Source organism: Echiichthys vipera (assembly GCF_963691815.1).
Source record: "Echiichthys vipera genome assembly, chromosome: 16".
In the NCBI taxonomy this organism is placed as follows: domain Eukaryota; kingdom Metazoa; phylum Chordata; class Actinopteri; order Perciformes; family Trachinidae; genus Echiichthys; species Echiichthys vipera.
In genome coordinates this window covers 7198177-7219125 of record NC_139841.1, presented here as the reverse complement: position 1 = coordinate 7219125, position 20949 = coordinate 7198177, and the positions used below count along the sequence as shown (strand labels likewise).

The 20949-nt window shown below is 41.7% G+C and overlaps 1 protein-coding gene across 1 annotated transcript in view; it reads right to left on the bottom strand.

Moving 5' to 3' along the window:
• Positions 1 to 20949, bottom strand: part of LOC310958938 (uncharacterized protein) — a gene marked incomplete at its 5' end in the record, with an annotated part of 88534 nt that overhangs the window by 4067 nt on the left and 63518 nt on the right. The window contains 16 exons of the mRNA XM_083930101.1: positions 111 to 274; positions 1258 to 1366; positions 2832 to 2950; positions 4056 to 4139; positions 4400 to 4489; positions 6489 to 6662; positions 6919 to 7086; positions 7346 to 7498; positions 8830 to 8934; positions 9019 to 9166; positions 10248 to 10306; positions 10444 to 10545; positions 10628 to 10825; positions 11213 to 11302; positions 12781 to 13056; positions 13909 to 14451. Coding sequence (XP_083786227.1) covers positions 111 to 274; positions 1258 to 1366; positions 2832 to 2950; positions 4056 to 4139; positions 4400 to 4489; positions 6489 to 6662; positions 6919 to 7086; positions 7346 to 7498; positions 8830 to 8934; positions 9019 to 9166; positions 10248 to 10306; positions 10444 to 10545; positions 10628 to 10825; positions 11213 to 11302; positions 12781 to 13056; positions 13909 to 14451 — 2582 coding nt within the window. The remainder of the gene's footprint in view (positions 1 to 110; positions 275 to 1257; positions 1367 to 2831; positions 2951 to 4055; positions 4140 to 4399; positions 4490 to 6488; positions 6663 to 6918; positions 7087 to 7345; positions 7499 to 8829; positions 8935 to 9018; positions 9167 to 10247; positions 10307 to 10443; positions 10546 to 10627; positions 10826 to 11212; positions 11303 to 12780; positions 13057 to 13908; positions 14452 to 20949) is intronic.

Sequence of the window (20949 nt, the reverse complement as noted above, 5' to 3'; positions counted from 1 at the left end):
TGTGTGTGTGTGTGTGTGTGTGTGTGTGTGTGTGTGCGTGTGTGTGTGTGTGCGTGCGTGCGTGTGCACGCGTGTGCATGTGTGTGCATGCGTGTATATAGAGTATGTACTTTGTCTGCAGGTGTTGGTCCAGCAGCTGCCTCTGCAGCCGGCCGCTCGTCTCCCTCTCCTCCGCCAGCTCTCTCTGGGTGTGGCGGTACTGCGCGTCCTTCCTGCTCGCCTCCTCCTCTGCCTCATTCAGCTGACGCTTCAGAGAGCGTATCCTCTGGGTCATCTGGAGGACCAATCACAGAGCCACACTTAGTTTGGACAAATATGTCAACAACTATGAGAAAACAACACCTCAGTTTTCTTCCTGTGGCTCTGATAAAGACTTCTATTTTGTTCAAAATATAAACTTTGATTACAAGTATAACAAGTGATGTTATGGTGTTACGTCCTTAAGTCAGCGTTACTGCTGCCACTCGAACACTATACATATAGACGAATCCGGCAAAGTACCGTAAGTGAACAAGTCGCCATTGCTGTGGTGGCATCACCCTCCAGTATGCACGTGATTGAATGGGAGCTTTCATTATAAGTGAACCTTTTCTACAACCTTGTGATTATTTACCTCCATTACTAATTAACTCAGCTCCTTGACGTTTACATTGTGGTCATCAGGTTGCCCTAGGTAGAGCAACTTAAGTTATATTTCACATTTACACCACATTGAGTTAATTTACTGTGTGTGACCGCAGCAGCCTTGATAGAAACGTCTAACGTAAGCTAGCTAAGCAGTGTTAGCTTAGCTGACATTACTTTCCACTGATTGAAGCTAGGCAGCCGCATATTGTTCATTGTGAGATTGATGAGTGTGAACCAAAACCCAGACAGGGGTTCATGAGGTACCTCACTCTTCTTGAGGTAAAGGTTTGCGTAGTTCATTTTAGTTGGTTTTTTTTTTACAAATTTGAAGTTTCCCACTGCTGTTGGAGCAGCAGAGAGTTGCACAGGTTCTTCCTAGACATCTTTGAAAAAATTAATGCTGCATAAAAAGTACAGGTAAAAGTAGAAAAGTAACACTATATGGCGAAAACACACACACGGTTTGCCGAGTTGCCTATATATATATATATATATATATATATATATATATATATATTTTTTTTTTTTTTATTTCAATAAAGCTTTTAGCTGCTTAAATAAAAGTTCAAATAGTTTAAACACATATTAGTACAGGAACAAGCCAGTCAGCCTTGTGTGTGTGTGTTTTACCAGGTCCTTCTGCTCATTAGCTATCCTGTGTTCCTCCTCCATCTGATCGCTCAGCTCGTTGATCCTCCTCTCCAGTTTGCTGATGGTGTTTGTCAGGACAGACTTGCTCCTGCACAAAACACATTCTCTGCATTATTGAACTGTTTAAAAACCACACGTCTGTCAGTAAACACACTTTTAAACTTGCTTGAGGGGAGTAATCTATCACACTTAACAATGTTACACTCCAGAAAGACCCACTTCATCAACTTCATCATACATCTCTACAGCACTGTGTAGGTGCTGCAGTATGGTCTGGCTACACCGGCTTATCATTCTGGTGTTCCGGCTTGTTTGTATTTCTTTAAACCAATCATAGTCGTCTCTGACAGCACTGAGTTGCTGGTGCACTTGCAAAACAGGTAATGGAGGTAGCAGAAGGGGCCTGTCAGACTTTATCCCTGCGCTGTACATCTGCTAAACCAGACTAAGTGGAAACTGACGGCTGTCTGGAAACAGCTTGCATTTGAAGATAACTATAAGATATTAAAATATCTAAATATAATTCTAGTTATGGAGCTTAAACCTGCAAAAACACAGTCATTTTTGTACTCCTGCAGAAATAAACATGTGTGTCTTCATGTTTAACCACTAGGTAACGTCACTTTCTTACTAATTCAAATCCAAGGCAAATATTAGGAAGTGTACAAGTCCAATTAGCCTTTTGGTTTGCCTTGATGAGGTTATACTAGTGAACACATGTCAGATGGAGTTGTTGAATTCCAACAAAATAATTGTTTGAATGTTGAGCTGTTCAGAAGGTACTGTATGAACAGCAGTAGATTTGCTTTCTAATCCACTTTAAACTAACTCTGGTGCACAACCACAGTGTGTTCTGACAGCACATATGTCATTTTAACATTAACAAATTCAAAAGCTAATCTATGTTAAATCCAATGTATCTGCTGTTTATGTGCAGCAGATACATTGGCTTTAAAGTAGATTAGCTTTTGAATTTGTCATTCATTCGGTCACCATGGTATGCGCAGCTAGCCTCGTGAGACCATCATGATCTTGCGAGCTCTATGTATTATACTCACAGATCTGTCTGGTAATGTGCGGCGGAGAAAATTTGGAGAAGTTTGCCATGCAACCGAATCGATCAGCGTTGGTTTTGAGGTGGATTTAAGTGAGACGAAACGAGAAGAGACTGTTCATTGTAAACAACATGGAGGCTTCCACGGATGAGTTGAGCACAGCTATGATCTCCAAACCAAAGTACCCAGATAGATATGCTGAGACAATGAGAATCAATCCATCTGGCGGAGTCATGTTATTGTACAGCAACATGTGAATTTTTTTCAGAAAAGGTAAATGTACTTTGAAAGTGTGTTGAGTGTGTGTCCTACTCTGTGTGTTTAAGTAGTTCCTGATTAAAAAATGAGTGAAACACGGGGAGCACACAGTGACTATCCTCCCATAATATTACCATACAAGGTGCCTCTTCTTCCATGACTATTTCTGCCTGTCTGATACACTGCTGAGCGTGTTATTATAACGGGTAGAGAGAGAGTATATAGAGTAATGTGACTGACCTCTCCTCGGTCCTCAGAGTGTTCTCCAGCTCTTTGACTCTGCTCTCCGCCCTGGAGATGACATCCTCCTGAACTCTGGAGCTGTGAAGCTCCTCCACCTCCAGACGCAGCTCACGCAGCTACAGACCCACACACAGAGAGAGATGTTTATTAGAGATCACAAGCATCACCTCTAGGTTCTGTTTCAGAAAGAAGGATCAAAAAACGCTGAGTCTGATCCTCAACTCTGAGTTGATCTATCCTGAGATGAGAAACTCAGAGTTTTCCTTACCAGAACCGCTGATCAGAGCCGAATCAACTCTGAGTAGGTTGAGCCTACTCCTAGAGAGATCCTAGGATTTACCATGGCAACAGGTAAATAAAAGGCAGAGCCACCATTTTAATAGAGTGGATGTAGAGATATTAATGCATGTATGCAGACTGTGCACATTTATCTTCAAAGAAAAAAGCCAGAGTCAGAGAGGAGAAAGTGTCAATAAGTTAACACAATTATGTTTTATTCTGTGTTCTCTATGAACTCATCATTTAAAAAATATAGTTGAAGATTAAAAAAATATATATATAAAATAAAAATAAAAATATAATTGTATGATCACAATCTGTAGGTTAATTTAAATCTTAGATATTTATTTACACTACACTACACACCAGGATCCTGCTCACTCAGAAATATGAACATGAAGCTGTACCTGATCACATCACAAGTGACAGAACAATTATTAATGGATCCTCGTGTCTAAAGCTTCATTACACACAATGACTAAACGTTTTGGTGGAAGTGCTTTAACAAACTGACAGCTGTCTGCAGAGTCACAGAGTTAATAATAAAGGACATACAGATGGAGGTTTTATTCAGAGATGTATTGAATATTTGAACATGAGGCCAATGACCAATGACCAATAGTGCATAAAAGTGATAACATTAGATAGTCCCAGGATTTTGTTTCTGACATCTACATTTATGTGTAATTATGTGTAATGTGCACTGTAAACACTTGGATATGTGAGCAGGTTAGGTTCACATGATGTGTTCCAAATCGCACACTTCCACCCTCAAACTGGCTTTTTTGAGGGTGGAATTGCTCCGTAAGTCGGTAAAATCCAGTCCAGACTCAAACAGCCAAACCGTTGAGTGTAGACTGATGGACACTCAACGCACTCAATCGCTGCCATTTTGTCTACGTAGCGGAAGAGGCGGGAGTCACGCACACACACACACAGTACCTGTCTGTCCAGGGAGGTCTTCTCAATTTCCAGCTGGTCGTTCAGATCTTTCTCCTGAATCAACTTCAGCTGCAGCTGCTCAGTCTGCCAGACACACACACACACACACACACACACACACACACACACACACACACACACACACACACACACACACACACACACACACACACACACACACACACACACACACACACACACACACACACACACACACACACACACACACACACACACACACACACACACACACACACACCTCTTAATAAGCAGTCAAGTCAAGTCCAATCGATAAAAAGGAAGTTGAATAACGGACAGACTATTTCCTGTTTCTGCCTGTGTACCTGTTCGATAGCTCTCTTGTGTTTGGAGGCCCATCTCAGCTCGCTGTCATGCAGCTCCTCCAGATCACTCTCCATGTCGATCATCTTCTCCTGTAAGAGTTCAAAGATAATAAGTCACCTTCCAAACAAGTCAACTCAACTTTGTTTTTTCTTTTCAGGCAGCTTCTGATCTGAGGTCAGCTGTCTGTTGTCTCATCAGCATAACACGTTCAGGAAATTTAGAAATGGCACAGATTAAGTATCTTCAGAAATAGAGACATGATGAATATTTGGGATTATGGAATTAGCACGCTGATTGCTAAACAGGATTTGCATAATTAATACCCCATTAACCCCTAACTCTGATGGTTTGCATGACTGATTAATTCAAGTGGACATCTCTGTTGGAATCGTTAGGGTATGTATGCAAACACACTGTGGATGCTGTTTGATCCGCACATGGAAAGAAGTATAAAAACATTCAGGAAATAAAATGAGATTAGCTTTTTTTTTTTAAATTCATCCCAAATAAAAGATTACAATTACAATGTCTTCTGTAATTATATATTTTTTGCCCCTGTCTGCTTTGTCAGTCTGAAATCCCATACAGGTTGGTATTATTATATATGTTTGTGTTGATGCTCCTCATAAAGTAGCTGAGATATACATTTAATGTACTTAAAGGAAAGGCCTAAGGATATTCTGTATTTTCAAAGTCAACAATACACATGAAAAGACCCAAGACACTGAATGCAACATCAGTGAGTATCATCAATGTATCAAAGCCTGATATATCGTCTTCCTCTGATCCATAGAGCTCCATATTTGTCCAAAAAAAGTTTAAAAACACATCAGTGAGCCTCACTGCTGCACTATGACATGTTCACACACTGTAGTTTATGTTGACTCAATCCCACAAACACCATCCTGCTGCTCAAAATACTCACTAGAGCACCAAATGTGGATTCATCAACTGATGAAAATAGTTCCTAATAAATGCAAAATTCTATCCCTTCCAGTCCTCAAATCTGACCCACAGGAGCGTGATACTCATAGTTTCAAACACACAATACATTATTTAACGGTCGCAGTTTGGTGAGGTTTAGGCAACACAACTACTTGGTTAGGTTTAGGGAAAGATCATAGTTAAAAATAAGTATACTTGTTAGGTAACTTAAGGTAATTATGTAACATAACTATATTAACTAACTACTAAGGCAGAAGTGGGTAACTGAAAATGAGAAAGTGTGTGACCATGTCGTGCCAAAACCAAGCACCGCCCACTGGCAAGACAAACTTCCTCATTTTACAGCTAAACAGTACACTGAAATGTCTTTCTGAAAACACTTTAATACTTCACTTCAATACAGTAACAGAATATTGATTCACATTTGATCAGCACTGCCCAATTTCATAGTTTGATCTGTGTTCATGAGCAGTTATTGAAACTGTATCAGAGACTCCTGGACTCTGGTTATTTGGGGTCGAGTGCAGTGGAATCTTGCAGATGCCATCAGGAGCGCATACGTATGCAAATGTGCCAAAACATGTATTTGTATGAAAGTCACCTACTGCGGCTTTAACTTTAAGTCAAGGTCAACTTTTGGTTTCACACAGGACGCGGCCTCGTCTTCCTCCCTACACATATTTGTATAAGGTTGATTGACTTCCTCCATTTCCTTCCTCATCATTACTATGGCCACTAGAGGTCACCGCCACAACAAAATAACCTATGGTGACGTTTTTGGGGGGAGGAGAGTCTCAATTTTGATCAAAAACTACAGATTGGCTGTTTAAAGAAATTGATGATGCTTTAAAAAAAAGAAAATAAAGACTTAAGTCTTCATTAGGAACCTATGGGCTGACTATGGAGCCCCAGAAGACCTTGTGCACACAAGATATTATCATTATCATGTGCGCAAAAAAAATATAACCTTTCACGACATAAGTTGACGGCCTCAAACCGATGGTAGTCAGAAAGTCTTTTCATGGGATTTGCTAACAATTACACCAGCCTTATCCTTTAAATCTGATACCAATGTGACGCATAAAATAAGATATAAACGCCTTGCCATTGACACATAGACTATGAAATGGTGTAAAACAGTACCTGAGCCATTTTGACTTGTTTAGCAAGTTCATCTTTGGCCTGGTTGGTGCTCTGCAGCTCCATGCGGAGGTCTTCGACCGACCTCTCTGCTTGCTTACACTGCAGCTGTATCCTCTCTCTCAGCTGGATCTCCTCCTCCAGTGTCCGCTCCTTATCAATCAACTTACCAGAGACCTACACACACACACACACACACACACACACACACACACACACACACACACACACACACACACACACACACACACACACACACACACACACACACACACACACACACACACACACACACACACACACACACACACACACACACACACACACACACACACACACACACACACACACACAAACACACAGATCCTGAGGCTGCATTCATACCAAAGGTGTTCTCATTTTACTTTGTTTAGTATTGGACGAGTGAGCATACCTCGCCCTGCAGTCTGCCGACCAAGGTTTGCAGTTTCTGCAGCTCCTGCTCCTTCTCCAGCAGAGTCTCCTCAAGCTCCTCCATCCTCAGCTGGCTGTCATTACGCAGCTTCTGCTGCAGGTTCATCTCGGCTTTAGCCTGCGTGGACACCTGCAGGGACTCGCCCAGCTGGAAACACACACTGGATTAGGATAACTTTGGTCTGACATTCTTTTATTCTCATTTTGAAAAAGGGAAATTGCACATTGTTTCTTTTATCTGTGTTTACATTGACTTTAACAAGTAAAGTTAGTGAAAAGAAAGATGTATTATAGCACAGATTTCAGAAAAATAGAGACTGTTGTCTCTGCTCATCTTTCTGAATATTCACATAGGTTTAAAGTGACTTTGCTGTAAAGGTAAAATGGAAGTCTCTCTGTCTCTGTACCTCTGTCTCCAGTCTGAGGATGGTGCTGTTGAGCTCGGATGTCCTCTTGTCTCTGGTGTCTTTGTCCACCTCAAGCTCTTCCAGCTGTCTCTCTGCCAGCCACAGTTTCTCAGACAGAGTCTGAGCGTGCTGCGTCTGCTTGTCCAGGCTCTCCTGAACACAACACAGACACAGTTCAGAGCTCGGCTTCCTCATACAACATGTGTGATGTGGTCAGACAACTCTCATGTCTCAGCTGCCAACCATTAAAGAAGAGCTTTGAAAGCAGTCCACATTCACTAGTGCATTCCCATGCTGACGAATCAAACCTGACTGGCAATGTGTTGACCCTGAACTGCCAAATCCGTCAAATACAATGCGCTCGACTCACGACACCACAGACTGCATTGTAGCTGCTGGAGTAGTCGGCCAATCCCACGTCACATCTAATCAAAGAATGCTTGTGGTGACTGGCTGTGAGAATTCCATACAAATAGTCTTTTTTTCTAGATCTAGGTACAAAAATGATGGAATGCAGATATATTTTGACTGGAGAAGTTTTGATACTCGGCACTGAGTTATTTTGTTACCAAGTACTGATGCTCAGCCCTAACCTCGAAGTAAGGGAATCTATTTAAAAACTTTTAAAAATGGACAGAAGGGAATGTTACACCTCCATCTTTTTTGAGAGGCCTTTTGGCTTTCTTGCCAATGCACCAGGTAAAGTTAGAATGTCCAACAGAGAGAAGCCTGGTTGCTGATTGGATGTAGCTCTCAGCGGGATGTGACGTGTGATAGTACAAATGCCACATAAACATTGCAAAGTAGAGTAGACACTTTTATCCAGTGGTGTAGTAGAACGCAGCACAGAAAATGATCTGTGCACACACATCTGTTGCACGGGCTTGCGGCCAGGTTGGATTTTGACCTGTGGTCCTTAGCTGCATGCTCCCTCTGTCTCTGTCTGCCAACAAACACTTTTAGGGCGCCCAGAATCTTTAAGGTGGAGTGTTTTCTTTCATGTTACTTACTACTTAAGTTGACGTTGTGAATCATACAGGCCACGTTAAATCAAACTACAACTATTCTGTATATACAACTATTCTATTAAAAAAGAGCGGCGCGCTACTGCATCACTGATCAGCTGATCACTGGTGATCGTAACCCATTCAGAGCGTTGCGTCACCGTCTCGTAAATCTCTCTCAGGCGTTTTTTGGTGATGGAAACACGGTGAGTGAGCGGCCATTTAAGAAAGCGTGACCTGAAACTTTCCTAGCAGCCACATTTTACCCTAATGGAAACACGCCTATTGAGAAAAATAACAAAAGTAACATGTAGGTTCTTCATTTTTAGGTCACCTTATTGTCTTTTTTTATCACTGTCTTGTCAAAACTTGTTAGTAAATTATGAATTGTAGGCATACTACCCAACGCTCTATGAGATTTGATAAACAGAAGGATTGATTCCCCCCCCATGGGTTGAGACAGTTCTTAATTCTGTGTACCTCAGCATCTTGGATCTTGTTTTTGAGGGACTGCTGGAGGAAATTGAAGGCGTACTCCTGAGTGTTGGCCTCCACCATAATGGCCCGGGCCTCCTTCACCTCAAACTGCACAGTACAAGAAAAGTGTCAGTCATGACCCTAAACCCATGGATAACTGCAGTATCATTCCATTCATTCATCCGCTCACACCTCCATCTCTCTGCATCTGTCGCCGAAGGATTGCTTCTCTCTTTCTATCTCTATCATCTGCTCTCTCATCCTCTTCATCTCGTTGGCCAGCTGAGTGTTGGTCCTCAGGAGGTCCTCGTTGTTCACCAGCAGGCCGCGCATCTCAAACCTTCACAAGGAGACAGCAATAAAACTGCAATGTGTCAAACACTCAAGGTTTACACTGAGACGACAGAGAGGAGGGAAACCAAGGAATGAGAGGAGTTTAAGATTAAACTAACAACTAGAAAAAAAACGATGTTCCGATGTCGTTTTTCCTTAACTGAACTTGCATATTTCTAGCCTGTCATCACCAGACTTATCACAAATGTGTATTAGTCTGGGCCCTAGTATGCTACTTTTCAGGCTCATATTTGAATTTTTAGGGTCAGCTACAATAGGTTTACATGCTTTGATCTTTAAAAAACACATTGTATTTCTCATATTGTCCATTGCTGCAGCACCCATGCAGCACCTCTGTGTGGCAGGCTCTGTCTGAGCTGCTGCGACCCCCCCCCCCCCCCCCCCCCCCGAAGAACAGCCCAGTGTGCTCTGAATGGTCGGTTGGTCTGCTCTGCTGTGATTGGTCAACAGTTTATGCTCCGTACCGGGAAATGTTGTGCCGCATACGGTTTATGGAATCACTTTCCTCAGCAGCTGAATACACCGTCCGTATGGATCTAGCCAAGTTAGCGCAACATGCTAACATTAGTTTGAACCTCCAAAATAAACACCAAAAAAAGCATAAAAGTGGCCGAAGGGAAGACAGTCGGCAGGGCTCACCTCTAACTGCAAGCACTTCATTATTTGACGCTTTGGTATTAAACGTGACTATAAAAAATTAGAACTACATTCAATAAGGAAAGAGTCTATTATTGGCAATCTTATGGAGTAGTACTACACAACCCACAATCCTAAACGTACAGCGATGTCTCTGATTGGTGGAGCTCGCTGTTTCCTGAACTCTATGGTCGTTTATGTACACAGTCTTGAAACCTTCTCTTTTGTTTTCCAAATGTGTTTTTGCATTGAATCAAATGTTTTAAGGTCCAATTCATCTCGGCTTGGCTTGCTTATGTTTATCTTCGAAGACAGTCTCATAAGAAAGATATCATGAGAGCTAGGGGGGAGCAAAAAAAGAGCCAAAGAAAAAGAAAGCAAGCAAAAATGGAAAATCCGAAGAAAGAAAGAAAAACAACATCATGTCTGACCTTATCTGGTTCCTCTCCTTCTCCATCTCCACACTCTCTGCCTCCAGGAACTGGTTACGCTGGAGAGAACACACAAACGCACCATCATATTTTTTTTGTTACTACAAACAAACAAACCACGTTCTTGCAGCAGAACTACGTGTGTTGTATACTTTTTGGGTGTCGTGAATCCCAAAAAGAATCAGGAGAGGCCTACCTTCTGGATGTTTTCCGTTTGCTTGGTCAACTCTTCTATGAAGTCTTTTTTATTGGGCGCCCCCAGAGTGGCAGAACGCATGCTGTAGTGGGTGGGTGCCACCTTAAAATATAGATATTTAAACATTATATAGTGTGGACAGGACAGTAGTGGGTGTGTTATCTGAGTGTGTGTGAAAACGTACTGTTGTGTTGTACGTTGTAGTGTTGTACGTTGTAGTGTTGTTGCCCTCGGTCCTCCTCTTCACTAGAGTGTCGTAGGCGGAGAATCTGGGGCGGGGGGAGATGACGGTGGGCGTGCCAATGCCCACCGGACTGGTGCTGCGACTGTTGAAGCCATACAGGTTCATCTCTGAGGTGGAAGGAGACACTCCACCCGGAACCTGGAGATGAGGAGGAGCACAGAGGAGGGTCAGTGTCCTGCTATAGTCAGCGTCTGGGACTGTGGTGGTCCCTGGTAGCTGATTCTGAATGTGTGTGGAAAACATGCAATGGTGCTTTTCAAATCCTCCTTTTTCTCTGATTCTGTAACAACCTGCATTTAAAACTTTAGTTTGCAAGATTTAAAAAAAAAATTTAAAATCAGACAAAAGACTGGTTTCAGTTCAAATTTGAACCATTTGAAGGGTTTTCTTTTAATCCAATTTTTGTTGTTGTATTAATGTATTATATTTTTGTGACATAAAGAGTATTTCTAGACCTAAAAAACAGAAAAATGAAAACACAAAGCATCTATAAAAGACACAAATAAGAGTGTTTCCACTACAAACCTTGGACATTCGGTGCACAGGGTTGTAATCCATGGAGATGGTCGTGGTATAGGGACTGTTGAACGCTCTGGAAGGGCTTTCAACGACCCACTGTGAACAACAAAGAAGACAACAACGATTTTATTATCTCCAATTAATTACACAAACGGACAGAAATGACAAAAGCCAACGATCAAAGTGCAAACTCAAGGCCGATTCCGAAGAGTCCATCCAGCCATGATTGTCGGTTTGCACGAAAAAATAAATAAATAGAAACAAAGACGATGTTGTAAACGGCTATATTTATTAGACGCGGGCAACAGCCCTGTTAATGTCATACATTTAACATTTATTACTTTTCTTAACTGATATTCACATTTAATTTAAATCAGATTCAACAACTTAGAAGGTCATAATCATGTGAACATGTAGTGAAGAGGCCTTTTAGGCTTAACAATTAAGATCTGTAACATAAACAAGAAATATGTCATTGCCAATAATCACACTCATCGACATTTCTTACTTACACAGGGTGATGACATAATTGAATTTTAATAAAATAATGATTTTATGTGGTATATAACTGTTTAGTGAGTTGATTTATTCAGCAGATGCACACATTTTACAGTAAATACTTTGTTGTACTGTTGCAATAATTGCATGAAAAGTGCCTATATTGATTTGATGCAGGATCATATCATTTGTATGATTCAGAGTTTCTCAACCAAATCTTTTATTGTTGGAGAGACAGTATTATAGGATCTAAAAAGGCAGAAGAAGCTGAGAAACTCTGGTGTAATTGAATTATGGTTATGAATGATAAGTCAGGTCATCAGGACAGCCAATAAGAAACCTTAAAGCTGTGTTTTGTCCAGTAGTTGGCGGTGTTCAATAACTGGAAAGGAAACACTGCGTTACTACTAATGCGTCAAAAGGCATGCATCACTTCATCAGGATTATAACATTGTCAGGATGTGTGTGTTAAATACTTGCAGAGTGAGTGATAAGATGCACTAATGCAGGATTATAATGCGGTTTACTGTGTTTGAATGTATGCTAATGCCATTTTGAAATGCTTCATGAAAAGTGTCATATTTAAAAAGAGAAAAGCTTGATTTAATAAGACTCAGGATTAGACTGTTCTAGACCAACATGAAACCTTGAACACTAACTGTTGGGGGTCTTGAGAATTTCGAGACATCAGTGAGAAACTCAGGTATTAACAAAGTTTGTAACACCTAAAAGAGTTACAAACTTTGTTAAAAACAAACAAACAAACAAATTCTTCCGGTGCAGTGACAGATGATATTACAAGTGAGCATTTTGAAACAAGACAGGATAACATTGCTACAATTTCATTGCACTTGCAGATTTTTTCACTTGCTTTAGGTTTCTTTAGGTATTTTTGCAGTGCATGGGCAATAAGAGACCCTAAAGCTGCCGTTTGTCCAGGAGATGGCACTGTTTAATAACTGGTTCTGTGTTTCTGGAACCACACATATGACAGATATCTGATAATAAAAAACTGTCTTTATTCTCCCTGGTCTGAATCACACAAACATAAAGAGTCCACGGTCCGCCTCACCCACCCTGTCAGAGTTAGTGTCCCAGTCCCGCGAGGTCAGGGACTCCAGGGACCCTCGAAAGTGGTTCAGCCCCAGCCGGCTGGTCTCCCATCGTGCCAGCCTGGGGCCGTTCTCCCCCACTGTCCCGCCTGCATCCCTGCCACTCAACCCATTGGTCTTGTGCTCGTTGTTGAGGTACAGCTTATATTTGGGGTTCTGACTGGTCGAGATAACTCGAGGTGTTGTGGGCTCCTCCTCTGACGGGCTGTCCGGCTGCTTGTGGGAATCAAATTCAGTCTCCTGGAGGAGAAGGGCAGAGGGTGGGGAAGGAGGGATGAAATAAATCTGGATGAAACATAAGAATACATCTGCTGGAGGAGTGAAAACACTTCTCATGCACTCCGAATGACTGGATATTCTTCCCAAGCCCAAATATTAAGTGTGAAGGAAATCAGTTCCTTTTTGACAACAAACATAGTTTGAACCAGTTTGGAAGCATCCAATCACAATGCTTGAGCAGGCGTGGAATGTGTGTTTGGCAGGATACTACACTTATTAAAAACTTGAAACAGTAAGCTTAGGTCTTGGGTTTGGCTTGGAACTTGACTTGGGACCACATAGCAAAGATTTGCCTATGACTTTCTTATGACTTGAAAAACAATGACCATGTCCCACCTTTGCACAAACTGCAGATAATATGCCACAATGAAAGGGCAGACTCAGGTTTCTCGACAAGCAAATAATCAGGCAGAAACTCAATCAAACAGAATGCAAAAATCAATTGTCCAAATTACTGCAATCATGCAGTAAAAATCAACAAAGTCATAGCGTGAAGGTTGTTATCATTTTAGATCAAAAGACAAAAATTGCAAAGATGTGAAGCTCATTTACAGATAAAGAATCAAAGAGAAGTCAGAATAAGATCCGTAGGTGAGTTTGAGGACATTTTGATTAGTACAATTGAAGAGGACGGGCTGAAGAATCTCGCCGTGGTTTCATGCTTTCGAGTCGTCATGCTGATTGAAAAACGTGCAAGGAGGTGCATTTAAAAAAAACCTGCAGTGCCATGCTGTCGTGCCAGTCTTCACACAGAAAAAAATGCAAAGCCTTTCGTTTCATGCAAGGGAATCGTAATGGTCGGTTTTTGCTTACCGATCCCATGCCTGAGTCAGCCACTGAGTCTCTACCAGAGGCTGTGGTTTGCATTTTGCTCCTTGGTTCTGAACCAGTCTTTTCAGATCGGCCTCCTACTGGACAATCGATCCTTGCAGTAATCTGGCTAGTATTGATGCCTTTTTGAGCCGATTGAGCCACGGTGTGACTAGCTTCCGTGAAAGGAGGGGTCACAGTGATGCTGGGAACTGGACTGTCGTCTTGTCCGACACTTCTTGTTGAGGACAGACTCGGCTTTGACTTTGGAGACTCAAGAGCGTCCGTAAAAACAGACTCCGGAACTTGTTCTTGTCCTGTTCCAGATGAGGGGCTCTCTGGGGAACTGGAAGAAGAGACGTGATTCGGACCCGAGAATTTATTTATCAGGTCTTTGACGCTGCCGGCTCGTTGCAGGTTTGAACTGCGGGACAGGCCTGTAGCTGGTTTCTTTTGGCTGGCTCTCCAGGCCTGCTCTGCCTCTTCTTCATTGGTGGTCTGGTGAGGACTAAGTGGTGATTGGGATGAAGACGACTCGAGCGCATACTGAAAGAGGTAAACACAATAACAGATCCCCAAAACACTGTTAGCCGGGAGTCTGAGCAGCACATTAAGAGGGTAAGAAATGGGTGATATAACAGACAGACAAAATATTTTTACCATACAGTTAGCAATGGTAGCTATCTCTGTCATATAACTGGGCTGCAAATCAATAAGAAGGGCTACTTTTTGGCAATTGTATGGGCGGTGTCTACATGGAAGCTCTACATTTGCAAAACCTCTTGCAAGACCTGCTTCCAGACGAACTATACTACTCTAACCATTACATTTTAATGCCAAACCTCAGCCATCTAACCATAACCATTTCATTTTAATGCCAAACCTCAACCATCTAACGTTAACCATTTAAGGTCCATGCCTAACCTTAACCATTCAAGGTCCATACCTAATCATAACCAACTAACCTAAACCATCTAACCTTAACCATTCAAGGTCCATGCCTAAACTTTACCATCTAACCTAAACCATTCAAGGTCCATGCCTAACCATAACCATCAGAGTTGTCAAACTGATCCAGTAAATGGCCGCTGTTGCTGCAGGTTTTCATTCCAACCAAGCAAGAACACACCTAATCCAACAAATCGACTGTGTGAAGGCAATTCAGGTGATTGAGTAAGTCGAGTCAGGTGTGTTCTTTCTTGGTTGGAATGAAAACCTGCAGCCACAGCGGCCCTTTACTGGATTGGTTAACCTTAACCATTCAAGGTCCATGACTAACTTTAACCATCTTACCTTAACCATTCAAGTTTAATGCCGAACCTCAAGCATCCAACCTTAACCTAGTGATGGACAAGTGATACATTAACTGTATCTGTTGCCCACTAGATGGGCTCAACAGGTTTAAAGATGGTTTAAAGAAAATGTCTCAATTAATGGTAAATCAGTGTTTTTTCAATCCATTGTTAAACATACAGCACCATCTAGAAAAGGGTTCATGTAACTTAATGAAGCCTTATTTGCCCATCAATACCTTAACCATTCAAATTTAAAGCCTAACCTTATCCATCTAACCTTAACCATTCAAGATCAATGCCTAACCATCTCTTGAGACCCACCCCTCAGTATGACCTTTGCGTCAATGTGAAGAAGTATTAAGCTCACTGCATCTGACAAAAGCAGATGTTCCCGTCCGTCTGATGATTTCTCACTTGATTATTCAGAAACTATACTAACTTACTATACACAATGTAGATGGCCTAATAACACAATATATAATTCCATATGGTAAAATATATTTTAATTACGTTATAATATAATGGCCCACTGGATTTACTGTGATTTCCTAAGATTATCTGGAGTTAATTGCCTTAGGTGGGAACTCCAGAGATTTTACACATCGAAGTCTGTTTACAGGTCTCGGGGAGTATCACTGCACATGCGACACAAGTTGTATATAGCCCTTTGTGGGTTCAAAAGGTGTGCAAAAGCAGATTCATGCTTCAAGTGATTATTTACAAAGAACAAGAATGCATGGAATGTATAAGACACTATCTTGGGTTCTGGTACATCAATATTTTTACTTTTAAATAAGTGGAATACTGATTAATTAGTATAGTAGTAGGAATAGCAACTTAATTTAGACTAAGGGGAATGGGACCACACGGAGGAGCTACCAGCCAGCAAACTGCCTCAGGAATGTCTGCTTCAGTACACGGCCATATCTATCTTAATAAAACAACACTAATATTAACCACTATTAGCTACTGCCATACAAAACCAAGACAGGCTGTCGTGGAGACAGAATGTGTTACTTCCTCTTCAGACGTTACATAGTCTTAAATCCAGGAAGCAGTTAGTTCAATAGTGCGTTGATAACACATTTTTTGTCTCTGACTCCTGGCTTTACAGTTTGTAGATGTTGTCGACTATTGAAATGCATGCATAATGATATGAAGCCCAGTGTGTGTGTGTGTGTGTGTGTTATGAGGATGCGCGTTCCTATCCGGACATAAATCCCTCTTGAGGAAGTACAACATCTGCTCACTCATCTGAAAAATCAACACCCTCCCCCCGAAGCACAACATCCGACTTTCTCACAGAAATAAATGGACAGATGAATATATAAACAGATAGAGTCCAAAGTAAAAAAAAACAAAAAAACAAGTCAACTACTACAAAAAAGAACAGAAATCCGCAAGATTTCTCATTTTTGCCAAAAAGCCATTTGAGTAAATTCAACTTTAATTAACATCATAACAAGGAAACTGATGCCACTTAGAGAAATTAAGTGGCAGGCGTCCAGAGGTTTAACTTTCGGGGCTCGAGGGTCCAAAGCATTGAGTGGCCTTAATCCAGGGTCTCGCCTGGCTGCCACCCCCAGGGACGGTGAGCCAAGGCTGGGGTGGGAGAGGAGCCGGGCCCTGGGAGGCCTGAGAGGGCTGGGGTTTAGGATCACTGCTAATCACCACACTATTAAAATGTTTACAGGCCGTGGTGGGATTAGCTCTGAGCTGATGATTTTTTAATGTTATTACTTTTGACATGAAATATGGGTTCTTATATTTCTGTCCTTATGTACGGTACAATTATTGTGATGAGTTTCTCAACATTCAAGCCAAGATCACACATAAGGTCACTGAAAAGGCAGACAGGGTCACAGGGGATTTCTAAGACTGATTAATTAACATTAGTTGGTATTAAATTATTTAATATGTTGGAAATAATTATTATTTCAGATTACATTCTGATATGGATGCCTGAATGGGTTTGGTATTCTCTTTGCTACCATAATTCAAGTAAAGATGTATACAAGCTGAAGAAAATACCAGAGGCCTTTCAAAATAAAACACTCCCCACACAGCATCACCATGGCCTCGAGAGTTACATCTGTGATGGTCTGCGTTAAAGTCATTTGCACTTCTGTCATTTTTTTACATTTTTTTTTTTAAATGAGCCTGCAAGACAGAAACATTTCTCATATTTTATGGGAACAATCACAAAGAAAGGAATCCAGGTCCACAATCCCAAAGTCCTACACACACACACACACACACACACACACACACACACACACACACACACACACACACACACACACACACACACACACACACACACACACACACACACACACACACACACACACACACACACACACACACACACACACACACACACACACACACACACACACACACAGGTCCTCCATTCCCTGTTGCCTCACTACAGTACAGACATATGGCGTAAAGCTGTTCCCCATCTGACCCAGATATATGACAGCAATGCTTCCTGGGAATTACAGTGAATGCCTCAACGATGTTCGATGCAGAAGTGCTCAGGAGTGTTTTAACCAAAATAAAAGTTTGAGATATGACCATAAAGGAAGACCATAATATCAATGTTTTAAAAACACATCCTCGCGTGTGATTAATTAAAAAAGTTTAGCACCCTCTGGGAGACAGAATGATTTTAGTCAGGTTATCTCAAGCTTTAAAAACCCTGCATCCTACATTTTCCATAATGCAACTCCACATTAAGGGCACTCAGGACTACTGAGAGTAACTGCCCACTGGGGAGCTCCCCGAGAACTACATACCTTCAAGGGACTTTTCTGATTGGCAATATCCACGCTGAAGTGACATAAGCCAGCCCGTCACTCTGCCGGCAGTCTACAGCCCGCTAGTCCATCTCTGCTGCCTGCTAGTTAGCTGGCCAGCTGCCGTGCACTCAGCGGCGGGGCCTCGGAGGTACTGTTAGACCCAGCGCTGCCGCTCACCCAACAGCCTGCTGTTCAACTAATTTTCTTTAACCAGTGCATAGATGGTATAAAAAATATATATAAAAATTTTTTTTTATATAGTCTGTGAACCAGTGTAGCATAAAAGTATGTTGGAATTAGCAGGCTAACTAGCTAAGGGAGCGTACCTATGTTCCCCGCTTTTCCCAAAAAAGGTCCTACGTTTCCTGCTTTGTATGTGACCGAGGAACATTAAACCCTTTTTTTTAAGAAAAAGCTCCAATAGGCCCCACTTTTCAAAGAAAGGGTCCTGTGTTCCCCGGTCTGTTATTTGTTCCACAATCAGTGCAGAATTCCCCGGCAAACAGGCCTCTGTAGACCCTAACACTACCCCCTAACCCTGACCCCTAACCGTAACACCTAACCCTAACAAAATGCTGAATTAAATCAACAGAGGCTTATGCAACCGAGGAACATCGGACCCTTTTGGGGAAAAAAAGGGTCCGATTTTCCCTTAGCGGGGATCCCTCTAGCTAACTAGTGGATGGATGGCTAGTAGTTCCTTTTGTGCTGGGAGAGTTCCTACTCTGAAGTAGGAGCTAAAAAAAGTCCCTCAAAAGGACGTTCTAAGAACTACGATTGTTCCTAGTTCTTGGTGTGGACACAATAAAAAGGGGTGTTCTTGTAGTGTCCGAGCCAAAGCCCAAGCTGATAACCCTGATGACATCACTATAACATCATCAGGGTCACTTTCTCTGATTTGGTGAAGCTCTTCCAGAGCCACAGAAGATATTTTAGGCTACAGCTATTTTAGCAGGTTGAGCAGTACTCCTCTAATCCTATCGCTAACATCTCTTTGATATTATACTATGAGAAACGTAATCTGGTGTGGAAGGTGTTGTACATTTTTGTGAGAGTTTACATGGATTTCTTTGATAGACAAGCTAGTTTACTTAGAGATAACACAGAGATTCAGCTCTTGGCCATCTGTATACAGAGACAATAGAAACTCTTCAAGTTAGAAACAATAAATATGATCATCTGTTATGACCCAACTTGTCTCATCCATTTTCAGACTTTCAAACATTTCATTTGTGTGTGTGTTTGTGGCCAGAGAAAACTTTGAGGATGATGCCAAAGACACCGAAAACTCAGTCTAGTTTCTGTGAACTAGCTTCTGCTGCTTCTTTTCAAACTTCCTTAATTGTTTCGTAATGGTTGTAGTTAAGCTTATTCGAAATGTTTCCTACTTTCCTCGGGATGTTACACGTTTGTTTTTTTTATTTAGCTTCTCCTGGTTGTTTTCTAGCTTCTTTCCGATGTTTCCTAGCTTTTCATGGTTGTCATTTAGCTTAGGGTTATTTTCGGGTTTCCTTGGATGGTTGTCTGTCTTCGTTGGATTGTGTTACGGCCTAGCCTCTTTGGGTTGTTTTCTAATGTCTTCCTCGTGGCTGTTCTTTAGCTTGCTTCTTTAGCTTCCTTGGGCTGTTTTCAAGTTTTTTAAGTTGTTTTTCTAGCTTTTCGGTTTGGTTGTCTAGCTTTTCATTTTCACATTGCTTATTAGTTTCTTTGGGCAGTGTTCCCCAGTTCTTGGTTGCTTGTGGTTGCTTCTAGTTTGTCATGGAAAATATTTTAAAAGTGACTCCATGCAACTGAGAGGAGAAAATTACTGCCCATGTTAATATTCCTGCCACTACTACGTGTGTGTGTGTCTGTGTGTGTGCGTGCACTTTAGTCGTTATAGTATTCAGTTCAAACTGTAATTCTAGAGTCTCACCACTTTCTCCTCAGTCAGTCTAAAGTCACACTCACTGCTTACTGTGAGAAACACACATCACCTTAAAATCAAACACTTACACACGCAAAGTCTCACAATAACTGGGGTCCAAGTTGTGACACAGATTTAAAAGTAGATGCACTCAAACGCTGCATACAAAAGCAAAACTGTCACTGCAGCCGAGAGAGGAAGCACAAGTGTAATAAAAACAAATGAATAAAGAACCAATTAGTGGCAGCAGTCTAGTGTTGGACACGTATATCTCTCTCTCTCACAGAGGGCAAAACGTTAAACTCTGTTTGGCCCGAGGCAATCTGCTTGGCAATATGTTCCGGTGTTGTTGTTGCACCCGCCCCCCCCTCGACTCCCTCACGGTGGCTGTAAATAACAAAGATTATTAACCAATTGCCGCTCTGTCGTTGACTTATGGCCATCAGGTTTTTAGCTTAGCCGAAAATTAGGAATACAGGAATATTTGTTACAAATCAGGCTGACATCTGGTCCAACTAATCCTGGATGTCTCTTTATTTAATAACAAAAATGAGCTCAGGTGTATGATCACTGAGTGAGCCTGTCAAATACGTCTATCAGTGATATGTTAAATATGGAAAACTAAAAGCAGCTGAATTAGGGACCCCTGAAATAACAGAAAATGTAAACGACTTGCGACGTGCCTATGCTTATAAACCTATACACAGCAATATATGGATTTTTATTAGGCTACTCCAATAGGTCTGCCGAGGGTGTCCAATCGGCCCAAACTGCTGCGACTGGTTTTCTGAGTAGAACCAATGGAAGAGAACATATTTCTCCTGTATCAGCCTCTTTGCACTGGCTACCTGTAAAATCTTACCTACAAAGTTGTAACACATTGTACCGTATTACCTGACTAGATCGCTGCGGTCTGAGAATGCAGGGCTGCTTGTCGTTCCTAGAGTCTCCAAAAGTAGAAGTGGAGGCAGAGCCTTCAGCTACCAAGATCCCCTCCTGTGGAACCAACTCCCAAGTGTAATTCTGGAGGCAGACACTG